The following is a 20,936-nucleotide window of genomic DNA, read 5'->3' as shown; positions in this document are numbered from 1 at the left end:
CAAGTTAACTTCTCTTTTGCAATTTCTTTAATGGCTATTTTAGAATAGGCCATGTGGTAGTTGCTAAATGCCATCAGTTCTGACCCCATAGTGACCCTGTACAGGGCTTCTGAGGCCGTAAATTTTTATTGGAGCAGAAAGCCTCATCTTTCTCCCGCAGAACTGCTAGTAGTTTTGAACTGCTGACCTTGACGTTAGCAGCCCAACTCATAACCACTACTCTACCAGAACTCCTTGTTGTTTTTGTTAAGTGTCATTGAGTCAGTTCTGACCCATAGCGACCCTGAACAGGGTTTCTGAGGCTATAAATCTTTATGAGGGCAGAAAGCCTCATCTTTCTCCTGCAGAACAGCTGGTAGTTTTGAATCGCAGCCCAATTCGTAACCACTGTGCCACCAGAGCTCCTTAAGATTTCAGAAGAAGTAAAAGCCAACCTTCCTTATTCATTGCCCAGCTTTCACATGCATATGAAGCATTTGAAAATACCATGACTTACTTGGATTAGGTACACCTCATTCCTCAAAATGACATTCTGACTCTTAAGCACTTTAACAAGATCATTTGTTGCAGATTTGCCCAATGAAGAATGTTATCTGAATTTTTTTACTGCTGGTTCCATGAGCATTGATTGTGATTCCAAGTAAAATGAAAATCCTTGATGACTTCTATCTTTTCTTAGTTTATCATGATGTTCTTTATTGATCCAATTGTGAAGTTCTTCCCCTCTCCCCCCTAACATTGAGTTGTAATCTATTTTGGAAGGGTGTACTGTTTGACCTTCATCAGGATGTGCTTCAAGTCTTCTTCACTTTCAGAAAACAAGGTTGTGCCATGCTGCACTCTCATTCATATAGTTCTATTTCTCAGGTTATTTGCTCAGGATACAAAATGAATGAGTATAGTGAAAAGATACAACCCTAGTGTACACCTTTCCTGATTTTTAAACCACAAAGTACCCCTTTGCTGTGTTCTAATAACTGCCTTTTGGTCTATTTGCAAGTTTCTCCTGAGCACAATTGAAAGTTCTGGTATTCTCATTCTTCACACTGCTATCCATACTTTGTTACAATCCCCACAACTGAATGACTTTGCATACTCAATAAGTAAACTCAAGCACTTGCATACTCAAGCACAAGTAAACATTTTTCTGACATTCTCTGCTTTCAGCCAAGATACATCAGATGTCAGCCATGATATTCCTAGTTCCATGTCCACTTCAGAATCTAAGTTGAATTTCTTCCAGCTCCCTCTCAATGTATTGCTGCAACCATTTTCTAATTATCTTAAGCAAAAGTTTGCCTTTATGTGGTATTAATGATAATGTTTGATGATTTCCACATTTTGTTGGATCGCCTTGCTTTGGAATGGGCACAAATATGAATCTTTTCCAATTGGTTGTCCAGGTAGCTAGCTGTCTTCCAAATTTCTTGGCATAGATGAGTAAGTGCCTCCAGAGCCATATCAGTTGTTGAAAGATTTCAATTTGTATTCTGTCAATTCGTGGAGTCTTGCTTTTCACCAGTGCTTTTAATGCAGTTTGGATTTTTTCTTTAAGTACCATCCGTTCTTTATCATATGCTTCCTCTTGAAATGGTTGAATGTAGACTAATTCTTTTAGGTACATTGAATCTGTGTATTCCTTCCATTTTCTTTTTATGCTTTTTGCATTGTTCAATATTTTGTCAATGTTGTTATTGTTGTTAAGTGCTGTTGTATTGGTTTCTTAATAGAAGCTGGTGGGTTTGAAGTCTTTACCTTTTGGTTAGCAGTCCAGTGATTATCCTACAGTGCCACACCAGGGCTCCACTTTTCCCACAGAATCCTTCAATATTTCAAATTTAGGCTTAAATGTTTCTTTACTTCTTTCACCTTGAGAAATGCTGAGCATGCCCTTCACTTTTGATTTTCTAACTCCAGGTTTTTGCATATTACATTATAATACTCTACACTGGTTTCTTAGCTGCCCTTTGAAATTTCCTCTTCAGCTGTTTTAGGATATTATTTCTTCCATATGTTTTGTCTGCTCTAAATTCAAGAGCAAGTTTCAGAGTCTTCTGATATCCACTTTGTTCTTATCTTTCTTTCCTGTCTTTTTAATATTCTTTTGCTTTCTTCATGGATAATGTTCTTGGTATCATCCTACAACTCCTCTGTTTTTCAGTGATCAGTGTTCAATGCATCATATCTGTTCTTGTGATGGTCTCTAAATTCATAGGGGATCTACTCTAGGTCATAGTTTGTTTTAAATTTTTTTATTCAGTTTCAATCTGAACTTGTTTATGAACAATTGATGGTGTGTTCCACAATTGACTCCTGGTCTTGTTTTAACTGATAATATTGGGCTTCTCCATTATTGCTTGCCACAGTTTGATTCCTGTGTAGGCCTTCTGGTGAGATGCATGTGAATGCTGTTGAGAAAAGACGTTTACGATGAGTACGTTATTTGTCTTAAAAAATTAGGTAATGCAATCTCCAGTGTTATTTCTATCAACAAATCCATTTTTCAAACTATTGAGCCCTCCTGTTTATTGCCAACTTTTGCATTTCAATCATCAGTAATTATCAATGCATCTTGATTGTATGTTTCATCAATTTCAAACTGAAGAAATGGGTAGAATTCTTAAATTTCTTTATCATAGCTTTGGTGGTTGGTGCACACATTTGAATAATATTGTAATGACTGGTCTACCTTAGAGAGGTATAGTTATTATCCTGGTACAGACATCATTGTATGTCAAAATAGATCTTGTAATGCTCTTTTTGATGATGAATGTAACACCATTCCTCTTCAATTTGTCATTCTCTCTTAGTCAACCATATGATTGTCTGGTTCCAAATGTTCAACACCTGTTCATTTCAGCTCACTAATGCCAAGGATATTGATCCTTATGTGTTCTGCTTTATTTTTGATGACTTCCAATTTTTCTAGATGCATACTTCCACATTCTGATTATTAATGGATGTTATTTGCTGTTTCTTCTAATTTTGCCCAATCAACAAATGAAGTCCTTAAGGTGACTCTACTTTCAGGAGGCAACTCTCCCTCATTCATATTTTGAGTGCCTTTTAATCTTAGGGGTTCATATTTTATCACTCTATCAGTGTTTCACTGCTGTTCATAAGGTATTCAGGAGCTAATCCTTCAGAAGTGGGCCACCTATTCCTTCTTGTTAATATGTTCTTAGTTTGAATGCTCCACTGAAATTTGTTCACCATGCTTGACCCTGATGGCATAGCTTCTAGCATCACACAACACACAAAAGAATGACAAACTGGCAGACGTTTAAGGAGGTAGGGCAGCTTCCAGCCGAATAGAAAGCTAGGTAGAAACAAACTCACAAACAAACCAACAAAAACCAGTCCACATGGATACACAGATTCCAGGTATTAGTGAGCTCAAATGGCCATTTTGCATTGGACAATCATATGGTTTACTATGTCAGGAATGACATGTTAAAGAGGAAGGGCATCACATTCACATTCCAAAAGAGCATTCCAAGATGTATCCTGAAGTACAGTGCAGTCTGTGATAGGACAATGTCCATATGCCTACTAAGAAGACCTGGAGTCCTAGTGTGGCGCTGTGGGTTAATGTGCTGGACTGCAAAGTCACTTTGAGCCTCAAGGTCAGTGATTTAAGGTCACCAGCTGCTCCTCACAAACCCTAAACAGGGTCGCTATAGGTCAGAACCAACTAGGCTGTACTTAGCAACAACAGTACTAAGAAGACCAGTTAATACCACGATTATTCAAATCTCCTCACCAACCACTAAAAACCAGTCATGATGAAATTAAAGAATTCTACCAGTTTATTCAGTCTGAAATTGATCAAACATTCAATTAAGATGCACTGATAGTTATTGTTTGAAATGTGAATGTTAGAAATAAAGAAAAGGATATGTATTTGGAAATTATGATATAGGGAAATGAAAGTACTTTTAGCTAAAATAGGCAATGTTGTCCTTCTCTCCTTTCATTGCCATACACATTTTAGATTTTAAATAGAGACTTTTTTTTTTTCCCCATTACGCTACAAACCTATACGTGTGTCACCATGTTCTTGCTAAGACTCTTGGCAAAATTTTTAGATTTTTTTTTTTCCTATTTTAAAAAAGATGTTATATAGTCATGAATTTTACCTGTGTTGTTCACTTGGAAATACTAGCACCAGTTGCTGTTAAGGAGCCCTGGTGGTGCTGTGGAATAAGCATTGAGCTTGTGGGATAACCACGAGTTCGGGGATTCAAATCTACTAGCTGTACCATGGAAGCATGATGAGGCTGTCTGCTCCCATAAAGATTTACAATCTTAGGAACCCTAAGAAACAGTTCTATTCAGTATTATGGTGTTGTTATAGTACTATGAGTCAGAATTCACTTCATGGCAGTTGGTGGTGGGTTTTTGCCATTGAGGTAATTCCAATTTATGGTAACCCCATGTGTGTTAGGAGAGAACTATGTTCCATAGGGCTTTCAATGGCTGAAACTTTGGAAGTAGATTACCAGGCCTTTCTTCAGAGGAGCTTCAGAGTGAACTCAAACCACCAACCTCTGAGTTAGCAGCCAAACATGTTAACATTTTACAATACTTAGGGACTCTAATTTGGAAAGATTGTCTATAAATATAGTGGAAATATCAATTTATGGGAATGTTGAAATATTAAAATTAAATTTATGCTATATTATATTTAATTATTTGATTTGTTTTCACATGATTTTAAAGCAGAACAGACAATTGTAACCAAAATCAAATCATCAAGACCTTTATGAAATTTGGATCCCAGATAGAATCTTCTTCTACCCTCTATCAGTTCTGTTTTCTCAAGACTTTGCTCTCAATCTTTCTTGCTCAAGTCACATATTGATGTTTCTTTGCATAATCCTTCATCTGAGTTCCCAAAACATCACATGATGTTAAGCAAACAAATGCATAATCTCTATCTCATGGAAATTTAATGTGATATTGTCCATAAAGCACCTGGTGTATGGTCAAGTACATGGAAGTCGTTCAATTAATGATATTAACAGTCATAGCCTCTCTTAATAGTATAATTTAATTCTTCCCCAATTATCTTAAGTAATACTTGTTGCTGTCAAGTGAATTCTGACTCACAGCAACCATATTGGGCAGAGTAGAACTACCTCTCAGGGCTTCTAAGATTCTAATCTTTATGGACGCAGATTGCCACACCTTTCTCAAAGGAACAGCTGCTGGGTTTGAACTGCCAGTCTTTTGGTTATCAGCTGAGTGCTTAACCAATGAGCCACCAGGTCCCAGGTCTCCTTCTCTAATTAGTAGGCACTCTTATTATTTCCATTTCACAAATGAGGAACCTGGCTTCTTCAGATACTAATTACCTTGCTCAAGGTCTTTGTTGTTGATGTTAAGTACCGTGGTGTTGGTTCCGACTCATAGTGACCTTACACTGGGTTTCCGAGGCTGCAAATCTTTATGGGAGCAGAAAGCTTCATCTGTCTGCCCTGGAACAGCTGGAAGGTCTTATGGCTACAAAAAAGCAAAATGTAAGATTTTACTCCAGTGCTTACGCCATTAGCTTTGCAACTCCAATAAGTAATTCACATTAAGTAAGACTTAATCCTCCTGAGATATTTACCTTTCCAAATTAAAGGTTATTAATGAAAGTGAATCTGAAACCATGGCACACTTTGAGCATTGTTTTTACAGAAATCCTTTCATATATTTCCATATGTTCAGAAGCAGAAGCTTGCCAGACAGTTGCAAATATTCTCATTAATACAGAAGACATAAAGTAAACAAATTAACCAACGACCTTAGACACAGGCCCATATATCGGATTTCCTGCATTGAAGTAAATATATGTTCTCTCAAATTCTTTAGAAGCCCCCTCATATACACATGGGGGGGGGGCGGGCACTGCATTGAACTACAAAGTAGGTTTGAACCACAAGGTCAGTGGTTCAAACCCACTGGACGCTCTTCAGAAACCCTATGCAGAGTCACTATGAGTTGGAACTGATTTGATGGCACTTGACAACAACAATATGTATAATATGACATTTAAGTTTAGCATACAGAATATTTTAAAAATAGAAGACAGTTTAAGCTAGTAATTTCCTTTTCTTAATTAACTGAGATGGTTAAAATCAAGTGTTTGGTATTTATTTTGAGAATGGTTTTCACTCATTTTTGGACCAGTTAAATATAGTTTCCTTTATCTATGTTCATAATTGGTGCTATATGATACATTTACTAATAAGCAATAAGATCATACTAAGTATGGTCAATTTAAGTCCAAAAATCATGTGTAAACTACATTTACTTGTTTATACAGCACTGGAGAGCATGGAAGGATATTATTACAAAGATAATGTTTCAGTGGAAGAATTTCAGGCTCAAATAAATACAGCCTCATTGGAAAAGGTGAAACAATACAACCAGAAGCTCAGGTATGTAATAGTTCAAGTCTTCATTTTATTTTAAAAATAAGTTTTACTATTTGGACAGGAACTCATGAATAAGATGGTTTACATTATTCAATATGTTAGGTTACTAATGATGATGTTTGCTCTGACATAAAGTTCTCTTAGATTTAATATTTCAAATACTTTGAAATCATTCAAAAGAAAAGATTTTTAATAGCATTTTGAAATTTTTTATATGTGTGTTTTAATTTATAGAAAAGGTAAAGGTAAGAGAGAAGACATTAAATATTTAATTGACCATTTCCATGAAAACAAGCATGGATATATGATGGAACTTCAAAAAATTCATAGAAAAATTTCCATTATCTTTTCATTTCATTTTTCTGCAAACTTTTGAAGCCCCCTTGTATTTTATAGTGGTCCTTCTTAGGAGATTCAATGTATTCAGAGTAAATAGATTCCTTTATGTATTTTTAAAGAGCTGGCAGCTTCACAAAGAGAGAAGAACTTCAACATGGGAGGTTGGCAGAGGTAGAGGGGACATGTGATTAGTATTGGAAAAAATCTCTACTTTTAAATATGAAAGTTAATGTTTGCATTTTATTGCTTTTCCCCTAAAAATAGTGTCAGTGGCACAATGATGATAAATGACTGGGAAAGCAAACCAGAACAAGTAGAGGGGAGATGTGCTAAGGTTCATAAGCTTCATGTTTCAGCAAATTAATAGTCTGTCTTTTTTATAAATTATTGACAGGTGACTTTTAAAAACTTAACAGATTAAAGAAACTGTTTATTGTTCCACCTAGATCCTTAAGGACTCAAGAATATTATTATGCCTTGTTTTTGTTTTTGTTTTTTGCTATTGTCCACAATGGCTAATCTGTGTGTATTACATTAATTTCTAAAATTCCTGACACATACAAGTATTTGTTCTGGTGATTTTCCTTTGTGTCTCTCTCCTTGCCCACACAATCCTGCTCCTTCTAGGTTCTTCACTTCTTTCTGTCATTTTATTGTCTTCTGAAACATCAAAACCCTGAGGTCTTTCTGGATTACTCTTTTCTCCCCTCTCCCGAACTGTAGATGGATATCCTGATGGCCCTGACTCAAAATTTCCACTGCTTCATTATTTTTTTACCTTCTCTAGATCACTAATTCTCAAAGTTGGATAATATGCTGACTCTTTTCCCAGGGGGAAAAAGATAGTCTTGAATTTTTAAAAAATATTTGTCCAATAAGCTGAGATACAGGAGCTCTGGTAGCGTAGTGGTTACGAATCGGGCTGCGAACCTTAAGGTCAGCGGTTCGAAACTACCAGCCGCTCCGCGGGAGAAAGATGAGGCTTTCTACTCCCGTAAAGATTTACACCCTCAGAAACCCTGTACAGGGTCGCTATGGGTCGGAATCGACTCGACGGCACTTAACAACAACAACAACAAGCTGAGATACACTGACTTAAAGAAGCTAAAGTCCACTCATGTGAAAAATCTTTCAATTGAGAATTGTCATTACAAAAGAGAAGTGTTGCTTTCAAAAATTGATTAAATATCTTTTTTAGATTATCTTTGAAATAAATGCACACATGTAAAGATTAATATAGGAGATGTACAAGGAGCTCTGGTAGTGTGGTGGTTATGAATCTGACTGCTAACCTCAACGTCAGCAATTCAAAACTACTAGCTGTTCTTCCACTGGAAAAAGATGAGGCTTTCTGATCCTGTAAAGATATACAGTCTCAGAAACCCTATGCAGGGTTGCTATGAGTCAGAAGCGACTCCATGACACATAACCACCACCATAGGTGATATATGCTCTGGGAATACACTTCTGAACTTCAGTTTGAGGAAACAGGTCTAACAGCCTAGCAAATTTCCTGTCTCTAAGCAACCTTGTAATTTAAATCTAATTTTAAATCACAGGTATCAGCATGCCACTCTTCTGCTCAAAGAAAGTGCACAAAGAAGGTCCAAGCTCCGTAGTGTAGCATGCAAGTGTCATGCAAGACTTGACCCAGGATTTCTTTTCTGTATCTGTTTTAGTCACGCTGTACTGTCCTCATTAGTAATCTTTCGTCATATTTTCCCTCATCCTTGACTTGTCTCTGCTTCTTCTATCTTTGTTTACAAAGCTACTGTTCAAATGATTTGATGTCCACTTCTAGTGTAGTCTTTTTCTTGAAGTCTTTTTTTTTCTTTTTCATTGGTCTGAGGTGAGGCCTAGGTATTAGAATTTTCAGAAGCTCCCTAAGAGATACTAATGTGCAACCAGAGTTAATAGCCAGTTTCTCCCAAGAGGAGTTTTTGGAGTATGTCCCCAAGACCAGCAGTGTCAGCATCATCTGGGAACATGATAGAAACTCTTGGGGTGGGCCCAGCAGTCTGTACTTAATAAACCTCCAGGTGATTCTCAGGCACGCTCAAACATCAGGAGCACTGCCCTTGGCTGAAATGAGCATCCAATCAATCTTCTTTTGGCTATTATTAACTTATGACTATAATGGAATTAAGGAACCCGGGTAACATCTTGTATTACGAGCTAGATCAGTAGTTCAAGTCCACTAATCATTCCATGAGAGAAAGAGAGGCTTTCTTCTTCCTAGACGATTTAAAGCCTCAGAAACTCTATATAAAGTTGCTGTGAGTCGGAACCACCAGATTTTTCTCCCTGATGGTATGTTTGTGCATCTGTTTCTGGCCATTTTTATTTTATTATAAGATTTTTGAGATAGATGAAGGATAAGTTTATCATGATGTCCCCCACTAGATTTATCAAAGCATTTTGTGTAAGAATCTATCCACAGATGTGAGTTTAGTTGCATTAATCCTTTAGATATAATTGTTGTTGTTGTTGTTAGGTGCCATCAAGTCAGTACCAACTCATAGCACTATGAAACATTGCCCAGTTCTGGCCAGCCACACAATCATTGTTACATTTGAGCCCATTGCTGCTGCCATTGTGCCCACCCATCTCATTGGGAGTCTTCCTCTGACCTTTCGTTTTACCAGACATCCCTTGTTAGATAGTCCTGTTACATAAGCCCATGCACAGCCATAGCCAGGACTGTAATGGGTCACCAAGATAACACTATCACTCTCCATGCCTTGGCACTCCTTTCCTGTGTGTCGAATTCATTTTCAGACATGGTCATTCCACATTTGGGGAAAAAGGATCAGTACAAACCCAGTGTTAACAGTTCATGAATTCTACAACCTCTGCAAAGAATATACCCCTCTCATGAGAGCTCCTGCAAAGTGCCTGGCATGGGTACTCACTGCTAGCCAGATTTAGGTCATATGCCCATATTTATTTGGGATAACCAAGGGACGGTTACACAAAGAGGAAATTGAGAATTCCGGGCAAGCAGGAACAGTAGATTCCACTGCAGTTTGGAGATTTCTCCAGAGTAGCAGAGAATATTTAGAAACATAATAAAGATAATGATTGCCATCATACCAATTTTTAAGAATATTGACCATTTGACACAATGCTAGGTAACTTATGTGGATCATTTAGTATTATCCTTATTATCAGTTCCATTTGGACTTATATAAGTTTATATAGGTAAATAGTGGTAAAACCAGGATTTAAATCTAAGACTTATTGCTCTTTAAAATCCCTAATATGTGTATTATATTAGGCTGTCTGAAAATGGAGCAAATGTGCACTGAAAACAAATTTTCTGATGTCAGATAGGATTAAGTGCCCCCAATTGCTCTGATTCTGAGTTATCAGTTATTCATTCATTCAGTTTCATGAGGTTTCCATTTTATTAAGAACAAGGAAAATAAGTAAAAAGTGTATGGAAAAAAATATAAAAATAAGGTGACCCACTTAGGGTTTACTAAGTTCAAGTGATAGCTAGGAATCACTTAAAGACTAGGTGATGTTGGAACTAAAGCGTTAATCTCAAGATCTGGGGAAAGAACTTTTCCAACAAGAGGGAATATATGGGAACAAGCTTTTGTTTGAGGAAGACAAGGAAGGCCAGTAGGTTTCTAGTTCACTGAGAGAATGATGTGGCAACAGATAAGTAGTGTCTTGATGGTGTTGGCCGTGCTAAGGAATTGGATTTTATTCTGAGTACACTGGAGAAGGCATTGGAAAATTTTTTTAAATTACTGCTGTCCATTGGCATCTGTCCATTGGAGAAGAATATTGAAACTTCCATAAACTGCCAGAACAAACAAATCTTGGTTGAAAGAAGTACAACCAGAATGCTCCTTAGAAGCCAGCATGGCCAGACTTCATCTCTCATGCATCAGACGTATTATCAGAAGGCACCAGTCCCTGGAGACAGGCATCATGCTTGATAAAGTGAAACATGAGCTAACAAGTGGAAAACCTCCAATGAGATGGATTGGCACAGTGACAACAGCAATGTGTTCAAGTATAGCAGCAATTGTGAGGATGAAGCAGAACCCGACAGTGTTTCTTTCTGTTGTGCATTGGGTCAGTACGAGTAGGTACTGACTCCACGGCACCTAACTGTAACAACAATTGGTATCTTATGTATCTACTGCAAATGATATTCCAAAACAGCTGAAATTTTCATGAGGCAATATGAAGCAAGCAGAGGCCCGCTGCTGGCCTGACCATCTCTTCTCCTCTACGTGGTGCAAACAGGGAAAAGGCAGTGCACTTGGAGAGCATTTGCCACAAATGCTAGTCCTGACACTAGTTACCTACAGACATGCTGGCTTTCCTGTTGCCCCCATTGCCAGACTGAACTAGCAGGAATGCTCAACTGCTGTTTCTAAAATATACCTCCCTGTGTCAAGTCAAATAAAGTTCTTGATGAATTTCCTTCAACTTATTAAGAAATAACAACATGTGGAGTGTTTGACTCAGAAACGTGAAGCACTGACAGGAGGAGGATGTTTGTCTCCACCTCAGCATCTCCACACTGGGCCACTCTTTCCTACCTAGGGTCCTCTTCTTATTCCCACTGGCCTGGAGCCATCATCTCCATCAGCCTCATTTTCTCCTGCCCCATGTAAGGGAAATTGATCATCATGAAGCCCTTTCATTTTAATGTGTCCTTTTTTTTTTTTTGGCACAAAGCTCCTCTGCATGGCTGGCAATGAGATAAAATGTACATGTGAGCAATGTTCCTTGTATCAAAGGACGCCTTTCATTTTTGAAAAGGAGAGACCTAGGTTACTATTTTTTAAATATTATTAGTCTGAAATCAATAATAAAATACAGCAGAAAAATGAAAGGAAACAAGTTGTTTATTTGGTAGCAGATCATTTACTACATTTGAGGGAGTGACAGCTTTATACTGCATTGTATTTAAGGCTTATATTTGATGTGAATAAATGGGGTCCTGGTGTGGCAATGTAGGATAAGCACTGGACTGCTAACCAAAGCACAGTGGTTCAAACCCATCAATTACTGCTTGGAAATCCTTTAAAGGGTCATTATGAGCTGGAACTGACTCAACAGCACTAAGTAACTATTCTTATGGTGTGCTTCTATGGATAAAGAATGGCAGATTCTTTACTTTAAAAAAACAAAAAACACTTTTTTAAAAAAGAATACAGTTTATGTAAAAAATGGAAGATTTTCCTTCTATTTATTTTGATAAGATATGCTATACTAATATTAATCTGAGAGTCATATTTTTTAAATGTTTTACTGTGAATTATATGATTGTTTGAGAGCCATATTTTTGAGCTGTTTTTTTCCACTGATAAATAACTGGCCAGGAATCTGTGCTTTGCCCGTTTCTATATTAATTGTTGTTGTTGTTAAGTGCCATTGAGTTGGTTCGGCTCATAGTGACCCTGTGTAAGGTTTCTTAGGCTTTAAATCTTTGCAGGAGCCAGAACTCTATGAAATGTGTAACTTCTCTCTACAAATGTAAGGTGAGAGGCACAAGAAGACTCAGTGAATATGCTGTCCTGTTGTGGGACAGATATGAAGGTGACATGGAATTTTTGTCATTTCATGTCTTTAACTGCAGCTGTCAAATAGCACGAGAAAATAAAGAGCTGCGGGACCCCAACTTTTACATCCTGTCTCATATCACCGGCATATACTCCTCATCCCCTCAGAAAACAGTTTCCTATTTCTAGTTTGAATAACAAACATATATTCAGGGTTTGGTTGTTGTTAAGTGCCTCCGAGTTGGTTCTGAGTCATAACAACCCTGTACAGGGTTTCCGAGGAGCGTCTGGTGGGCTTGACCTACTGCCTTTGTGGCTCAAACTGATTTTGCAATCCAGCATTCCAGGGCTCTGTTATGAAAAGCTCTGTTTTATTTGGTCTGTTGATGAGGAACTATGAAAACTACCTTCAGTTCAATGATGTAGAGTATGGGGGTGGACGATTGTGTGCCCTGGAATTGGTTCTAAGCCATAGCCTCCCTGTATAGGGTTTCTGAGGCTATCAATCTTCATGGGAGCAGAAAGCTTTGTCATCTTTTGCTCCTGGAGCTTCTGATAGATTCAAACTGCTGACCTTTCAGTTAGCAGCCTAGCTTGTAATCCACTACGCTACCAGAGCTCCTTAACTAGAGTATTGTTGTTGTTAAGTGCCATCAAGTCGATTCTGACCCATAGCAACCTTGTAGAGGGTTTCCAAGGAGCAGTTCAAACTAAGAAGAAGACATCACTCACTTTACTTATTTTCTATTTATTAACTCTCTCAAATTTTATTAAGCCTATAACTAGAGTATAACTAGAGCATAGGCTTAATAACTAGAGAATAGATTTAATAAAATTCGAGAGAGTTAAGAAATAGAAAATAAGTAAAATAAGTGATGTCTTTTTCTCTCTTTTTTTTTTTTAATATTAAGCTGTATCCTTCAGAATTATTGCAGGGAGTGGTATGTGTGCTGTGGAGTCAGTTCTGACTCATACTGATCCTGTACAGGGCTTCTGAGGCTGTAAATCTTTACGGGAGCAAAACTCCTCATCTTTCTCCCACGGAACATCAGTCGTTTCAAACTGCTGGCCTTGAAATTAGCAGCCCAACTTTAACCACTACACTACTAGGGCTCCTTTTAGAATTATTAAGTCAGGTGATTTATTTTTCCATTAACTTGAAAAATTCTAGCTGCCGATTTATCACCTACATAGCAGTTTTACATTTGTTTTCCATTCTGCTTTTCAGCTGAATTGCCTTTTTTTTTTTTTTTTTTTAGGTTAAGTTGCATCTACATTTCTCTCTAAGGCTAGCTATAAACAAAATGTGTGTGTTTGATTCTTTATGTTTATAGATTGAGGGCACAGAGTTGGTCAATTTGTACAATTCCTTTTCTATGAGAAGTGAAAACTAAGTCTGCAAAGAATTTGAATTCGTTTTAATACTTTATAGTTTTTTTAGAGTCCTTTCCTTAGTATGAAATATACACAGTAACATTTAAAAGTATAATCTCTAACATGCTGTAGTCTCCCACAGAGTAAAATGGGAGTAATTACTGGGTACTTGGATGGCATTGGTGTGACCATGGTAGAATTGCCACATTCCGTGCATGATACTTGGGTTCATCTCCCAGATAATGCACTTCATATATAGCCAACACCCATTTGCCAGGCTTGTATGTTGCTATGACAGTAAACAGATCCAGCTGAACAAGAACTTTCTGACTAAGACTAGGAAGAAAGGCCTGGATATCTGCCTCAGAAGGGTGGCCAATGACCCAATGGATCATGATTATCCAGCCCACAACCAATCATGGGGATGGTACAGGAGAGACCAGTGTTTATTGTGTTAGCATGGACTCACCATGAGTTAGGGTCCAACACAATGGCAGCTAACAACAATAGCTGAAGACGTCATTGGACCAACAAATGGTGTCTACCAAATACTAGGGACAGTGTTACATGTTGGGAACAACAATAAACAAGATTGTTGCCCTCCAAGAACATTGAGTCTGTAAGATATGCTAAACATCAAACAAAAACATGTACAAATTAATTGTTTTTGTATGTCATTGAGGCACTTCTGACTCATAGTGGCCCTGTATAGGGTTTCCTAGGAGTGGCTGGTATGTTTCAACCACTGACCTTCTGGTTTGCAGTCCAGTGCTTAACCTACAGCACCACACCTGGACTCCAATAGCAACCTGGAATAGAGTTTGGAAAAGTTTAAGGTGCTGTGCATGTGAATAAGAAGGGAGTCAGCCTTCATTGGCAGTGGGACAGGAAAATGGGAAGAGGTTTCAGGAATTAACACTTTTAGAAAGTAACTTTTAAGCTAAGATCTGAAACAAGACTTGGGATTACAATGTTTGGAGGCAGGTGGGAGATAAAAGTTTGTGAAAGAGAGTGGAGGTAACAACATGTGTGTAAATCTGAAGGAGGAGGGAAACATTCAAAGGTTGCAGACTTGGAATCAAGAGAAACAGGGGCATGAAACAGAATCAACATGCTGTCCTTGACAATCCAGTTTTTCATCAATTTCCTTTAACTCAGTCTTCACTTTTGACATACTTTAGCTCCATTTCCATTTGCTAGAAAAATATATCTATTTAGGAATTATCTCAATTTATCTTCCTGCAAGAAGCCTTCAGACTCTGTTATACCCTCAACTGGAATCCATCACTTTCTTCTTCAAATCTTAACAATCTCTAATCTCATTTGTTTTGTTTTGATTTGTGTGTTACTTACTTTGCATGAGTTCCTCAGTACAATGTGTGCTGGAAACCAGGTGGTCATTCCCCCACTGTGCTACATACATGCTAAGCAACATGAAAATGGTTGGATTAAATTTAAAATCAGACTAATGGGAGTATATTGCCTTCCTTTGTGTGGTATAATTTTACTGAATTTATTATGGTATCCAACCAACTTCACTTTATGTCTGGAAAATTCTGTGTAGTCTAAGGGTTGCAGATTTAGACTGTCTTAAAGATCTTTCTCAAGAACATTGGTCACTGTAGCATGTTGTTGTTGTTAAGTGCCGTTGAGTCAGTTATGACCCATAGCAACCCTGTATACGGTGTCCAAGGAGTGGTTGGTGCTCTTGAACCTCCAACCTTGTGGTTCAAGCTGACTTTGCAGTCCCTCACGTAAACCCACAATGCCACACTGGGACTCATCACTGTAGCATAGGTTCATAAATTTCACATGTGATAAGATCAAGTAAGTTAGAATTTTAATAACAAATTTTGTAAGTGTCTCTGTGCTTTATTAGAAAAGTAATATAATACTATTATTCCAGGAAGCACAGTGGCTCCCTGGGATAAGTGCTGGACTGCAAACCACAAGGTTGGCAGTTGAAGCCCACCAACTGCTCTTGAGGGATAAAAATGAGGTTTTCTGCTCCTGCCAATGGTTTTTAAAGCCTCAGAAACCCCATACAGGGCCGCTAGGAGTTGGAACCAATTCAGAGACACTTAACAACAACATTGCTTTACTGAAAATATCATGTTGTTGTTGTTAAGTGCCATCCAGTCGATTCCGACCCATAGCGACCCTATATAGGGTTTCCAAGGAGCAGCTGGTGAACTTGAACCGCCGAACTTGCATGCAGTTCAAACAACTTAGCAGTCTGGCACAAATTAACCCATAGTGCCACACCAGGACTCCTGAAAATATCATAGAGCTGCATAAACATGTGTGTAATTTTATTTAAATTACCTAGGTTATTTAATTTACCTGGATTGTGTATTTGTATCTGAATTTACACTAATTCACTTGCCTTTGCTATGTTGTAATCAGAGCTAATATTTATTTTATTTTTACCATTAAAAAATATTTTAACACATTTTTTTTTTTTGCATCAAACAAATAATGGTTTTCATTTTATAAGGGCGGCAAATGAGACTGAGTTGCTTAATTATGAGTTTTTGTATCTTGATAATACATCATTCATTGAAATAGTATTTATCACAGATGAGAAGAAATTCAATCTGAGTAGTACAAGAAATAAAAGCCCCTTCGAGAGAAATCTTTGGAGAAAATTACCTCTATCTCAAAACTAAGTAAAGCAATTGTTTCCACCAAAGCAAAGGGAAGATCAAAGTGCTCTGTGCTCAGAATTTTCTTTGGAATAAATGAGGCTAGATATGTCAAAAGAGAAAATAAGCGTACCCTGAGGAATCCGTTAGGAAAATATCCTCAGTGAGGAAAAATTGTCAGCGCTTATGGAAGCAAGATTGATTTTTATTTTTAACTCTGCTGACGTTTCTAGCTGATCTCAAGGACTATCGGCCTTAAAAAATATATTCAAGCTAGTCAAGCTTTTTCAGTGATCTTTTTTTCTGTTCCTTTTCTCTCTCACTTTAGACATCTTTTGTTTTGTGACTGCACTGTGGATAGTAAAATAATGATGAATGAGCTTTTCAAAGCTTTCCCTCTACATCAGTCAGAAACTCTACCTTAGGCCCAGAATTTTTTTTTTATGCAAAAGTCAGGATTCTAAGTTGGAAGAAATTAATATGAATTTATTGGGGAAAAAAATGAGTTATGTGAAGAATAGAGCAATATATTGGCAAAATTACCTACCTAGTTTCATGGACCACCAAACTTCAACTGAGAGCAAAGTTCATGAATTTCTGTCAACCATTTAAGAAGATTTCAAGCATTATTTTAGCTTGACATTTAGTAATTTAAGGCAGAATGACTCCAGTTTTGATTGCTCTAGCCAATTCCACCCCATTCTTTCCTGCCTCAAAAGTCCTCTCACCTTCCCACCTCCCCGAAGATATTCTTTTTTATATTATACTCCCTTATGTCCCTCTATGGAGTCCTGGTGTGGCACTATAGGATAAACACTGGACCACAAGGTCAATTTGAACTGCAAGCTCAGTAGTTCAAATCTACCAGCCACTCCTCAGAAATGCTATAAAGGGTCTTTATGAGTCAGAACCAACTGTTGTTGTTGTTATGTGCCGTGGAGTCGGTTCTGACTCATAGCGACCCTACACAGGGTTTCTGAGGCTGTAAATCTTTACGGAAGCAGACCGCCTCATCTTTCTCCCGCGGAACTGCTGGTAGTTTTGAACTGCTGACCTTGCGGCTAGCAGCCCGATTCATAACCACTATGCTACCAGAGCTCCTTCCAGATGACACTAAATAACAACAACATATACCTCTATTATAACATTAAATACACCATGCTTTGTAGTCTTTGTTTTTGTGTATTGTTTTCACCTTGTTTTTTTCTTTTTTGTTTGTTTCTTTGCCCATTGCTGGCAATTGATCTAATAATAGATGATTAGTAAATGCATGCTTTTATAAAAATGTCCAAAAACTAGGCCAAACATAATATAAAAGGTTATGTGTTCCTAACATAATAGAATCAACATAGTATATGAAGAGTGGTAACTAAGGGCTCTAATGTCAGTGTGCAACAGTTCTTCCTAGCCATTTTACTCTGTTTGTGAAGTATTCACTTGGTTTGACAATATTTATCATTCACTAACAAATAGATGAGTATGCATGGCATTTGGGAATACAGAGATGAATCATAGAATTTGACCTTAAGAATCTTAAAGGAAAGGAAAAGTAAATTTTTAAAAAGTGATCAGATTGTTCTAAACTACTCTAGTTTCATACTGGAGTCCTTGTGGGGCGCTGCAGGATAATGTGCTGGACTTCAAGGTCAGTTTGAGCCACCAGGTCTGTGGTTCAAACCCACCTGTCACTCCTTGAAAACCCTATACCGGGTTCCTATGAGTTGGAACCAACTGGACGGCACTTACCACCAACAATAACCAGTTTAGGGTTGCTGTGAGTCAGAACCGACTCAATGGCACCTAACAACAATAACAACAACAAGCAAACACCGTGGCAGAGGTAACAGAATTCATGTCCAGGGTGCACCGCAGAAGAGCACATAAGAAGAGCTAAGCTGTTCATTCAGTAAATCAGGCAGTTTTGACAGATGACTAGCTGGCCAAGAAAGGGAGGGCTGTGACCCTGTTTCATTAGGAGAGAACACTATGACACAAAAGCATTGCAGAGCTATAATGTGTGGAGAGGGAGAGACGGTAAAAGAAGAGAGGTGGACAGCAGTTTAGGCTTAAGCATGTAAAAAGAGATGATTTCCATATGGTTTTAAGCAGAGATGTATTTTTAAATGAGCCTCGAGGTGGAGCCATGAGAGCATATTTGGGGTGACAACAGGCCTACATAGTGTCAGATAGATTGCTTAGGAAACTATTAAATTACTCCAGGCAAATGATGATTAACTCTTGGGGTGCTGGAAGGCTGGCTGTGTGCCCCCAAATATTTCCAATTCATAGTAACCCTGTGGGTTTCCATAGGGTTTCCGAAGCCATAAATGTTTACAGGAGCAGAAAACATATTTCTCCTGAAGAGCCCTGGTGAACTCAGCCTTGCAGTTACCTGCCCAACACATAACCCGCCATGCTAATTGTTATTAAGTGCCATTGAATTAGTTTTGACTCATAGACACCCTGGCTTCCTAGCTTGAATCACCGACCTTATGATTCAAACCAACCCTGAACCCAGTGCTTATGGCATGGTGGCACACCACTTGCTCTTGTTATATGCCGTGGAGTCGGTTCCGACTCACAGTGACTCTATACCGGGTTTCCGAGGCTATAAATCTTTACGGGAGCAGAAAGCCTCATCTTTCTCCCACGGAACAGCTGGTAGTTTCCAACTGTTGACCCTGAGATTTAGCAGCCCGATTCGTAACCACTACGCTACCAGAGCTCTTTCAGTAGGGCTCCTTATAAGAACCTTAAATAGATAGAAATGAAGAGGGAGACATAAATTTTAGAAAAGGTTTAGAAGAAGAGGAAAAAGTGTCTTCCTGATTTAATAAATTATGTGTTGTGCCAGACAGAAATCAGAATCTGAGCTAGGAAAATAGACAAGTTTGTTCAGAATTGGGAATGAGTAGGAGTGATAGAATACTGAATTCAGTTGGATAGAATACTGAATTTAGTTGGATCGTCATCCAAGACACTAGAATCACTAATGTAGAGGTAATCGTTAAAATCAAAGTAGTGGATGAGATCGCATAGCATTTAGCACCTCTCACAGTGAGAGATTAACCAAGAAATTAACAATGACAGAGTTTAGACTCAAAACTAGATAATTTCCTGTCCCAAATTGTGTGCTTGTATAGCATTTATTGTTGTTGGTATTAAATGCTGTGGAGTCAGTTCCAATTAATTATGCCCCTGTATAGGGTTTCTGAAGAGTGGCTGGTGAGCTTGAATGATCAGCTTTGTGGTTAGCAAACCAGTGCTTCTCCTACAGCATATACCTTAGATATACTGGTGATATAGATCCAGACCAGTGCACTACAGTGAATATCACAATAAAGATAGTCAAATGATTTCTTTGTTTTCTCAGTGCATGTAATAGTTATGTTCACACTATACTCTAGTCTATTAACTGTACAATGGCAAGTGTGTAATGACAAAGTTTGAAATATTATTGAGAAATCCCCATCAGTGACACAGACATGAAGTAAGCACGTGCCATTGGAAAAATGGTGCCAACAGACTTGTTCAACACAGTGTTGCAACGAAATTTCTATTTATAAAAATCTCAAAATCTGCGAAGTGCAGTAAAGCAAAGAAAGTATGATAAAACGAGATATGCCTATGTTTCAGCGCCATCTTGCTTCTTTGAAGCAGTGAATGTGATTCAAGTATCCATGCATGTAGCTGAGGGCAACCAGTTAATGCTATTTTAATCACATACAATCAGAGAGTTATGTACAGTACAAATATGTGGAAGCTTATCTGAAGAAATTAGAGTCATGGTATTGCACTGTGGAATAATGCACTGGATCACAAGGTTGGTTTGAAATGCAAGGTTCGTGGTTCAGATTCACCAGCCACTCCTTGGAAACCTTATAAGCTGTTTGAACTTCCAGGTCGGTGGTTCAAGCTCACCAGCCACTCCTTGGAAACACTATACAGGGTCAGAACTGACTCGATAGCACTTAACAATAAAAACAACATATGAAGAAATGTGAATTTAAAAGTGTTTTGACAGACATATGTTTTGTTTTGTTTTCTTTGAAAAGGGAAAATTCTATTGCTGTAGAATTAGGAGGAAAGATGTGAAAAAGACCAGAGTGAAAGTAAAGGATGAAAAGGGTTGATATAGTTGGAGTCTTATTGTTACTCAAGAACAAAAGAAGATATCATTGCAGTGTGACTGTGAAAAAAACTCACTAGTGTATTTTTGCCCTTCTCATGAATGTACCTCATGCAATATGACATATTATCAAGAAAGAGGGATTCATCTTCCTTGATTATGTTGTTACTATTAAGTGCCGTAAAGTCAATTCTGACTCAGCGACACTACACACAACAGAATGAAATACTACCCAATCCTGTGCCAAACTCACAGTTGTTATGCTTGACTACATTGCTGCTGCCACTGTGCCAGTCCATCTCATTGGAGGTCTTTCTGTTTTTTGTTGACCTTCTACTTTACCAAGCATGATTTCTTTCTCTAATAAGTCGTCTTTCCTAATAATATGTCTGAAGTGTGAGAGACAGTCTCACGATCCTAGTTTCTAAGGAGCAATCTGGCTATACATCTTCCAACACAGATTTGTTTGTTCTTCTGGCAGTCCATGGTACTTTTA

General features: G+C 37.9%; 1 protein-coding gene across 1 annotated transcript in view; it reads left to right on the top strand.

The window, feature by feature from the left end:
• PREX2 (phosphatidylinositol-3,4,5-trisphosphate-dependent Rac exchange factor 2) overlaps positions 1–20,936 on the top strand; it is a 482,194-nt gene that overhangs the window by 346,650 nt on the left and 114,608 nt on the right. The window contains exon 35 of the mRNA XM_006860035.1: positions 6,314–6,428. Coding sequence (XP_006860097.1) covers positions 6,314–6,428 — 115 coding nt within the window. The remainder of the gene's footprint in view (positions 1–6,313; positions 6,429–20,936) is intronic.

Source organism: Chrysochloris asiatica, unplaced genomic scaffold (genome assembly GCF_000296735.1).
Source record: "Chrysochloris asiatica unplaced genomic scaffold, ChrAsi1.0 scaffold00036, whole genome shotgun sequence".
NCBI lineage: Eukaryota > Metazoa > Chordata > Mammalia > Afrosoricida > Chrysochloridae > Chrysochloris > Chrysochloris asiatica.
This window is presented reverse-complemented; position numbering and strand designations above follow the sequence as displayed.